The sequence below is a fragment of the Calidris pugnax genome, unplaced genomic scaffold (genome assembly GCF_001431845.1).
Source record: "Calidris pugnax isolate Ruff unplaced genomic scaffold, ASM143184v1 scaffold285, whole genome shotgun sequence".
Lineage (NCBI taxonomy): Eukaryota > Metazoa > Chordata > Aves > Charadriiformes > Scolopacidae > Calidris > Calidris pugnax.
Window position 1 is genome coordinate 193,956 of NW_015091000.1, and position 428 is coordinate 194,383.

The 428-nt window shown below is 72.7% G+C and overlaps 1 protein-coding gene across 1 annotated transcript in view; it reads left to right on the forward strand.

The window, feature by feature from the left end:
• Window positions 1-53: 53 nt before the first annotated feature.
• LOC106895885 (inactive serine/threonine-protein kinase PLK5-like) overlaps window positions 54-428 on the forward strand; it is a 1,224-nt gene continuing 849 nt past the window's right edge. Inside the window, exon 1 of the mRNA XM_014955547.1 lies at window positions 54-149. Within this exon, the coding sequence (XP_014811033.1) occupies window positions 54-149 (96 nt within the window). The remainder of the gene's footprint in view (window positions 150-428) is intronic.

The window sequence follows — 428 nt, forward strand, 5'->3', positions numbered from 1 at the left end:
TTGAGGGGGGGGTGTGTAGGGGGGTGTCCCCGCTGCAGAGCAGAGCGGGGAGGATGGTCCGGGGGGGCGCAGGGGATGAGCTCCCCGGGTGGTACCTCCGGGATGGGGACAGAGGGACCCTCTACAAGCGGGGACGGCTCCTGGGAGAGGTAAATCCCCCATCGCCCCCCCGTTCCTGCACACCCAGACAGACCCTCACCCCCTCCCCGCTGGGCACCCCGGCGTTATCACACACCCGCACCCCGCGGGGCTGCAGGGGGGTCCCCGAGGTGTCCCACCCCGAGGGGCACCCACCCCTGGGGAAGGGGAAACTGAGGCAGCGGGGAGATGCTGGGATGGAGCCGGGGTTGGGGCCACCACCACCTGGGCCCCCTGGGCTCCTTGACCCCTGGGAACCCCGGGACCCCCTTCTGCCGCTCCCCCCGGGG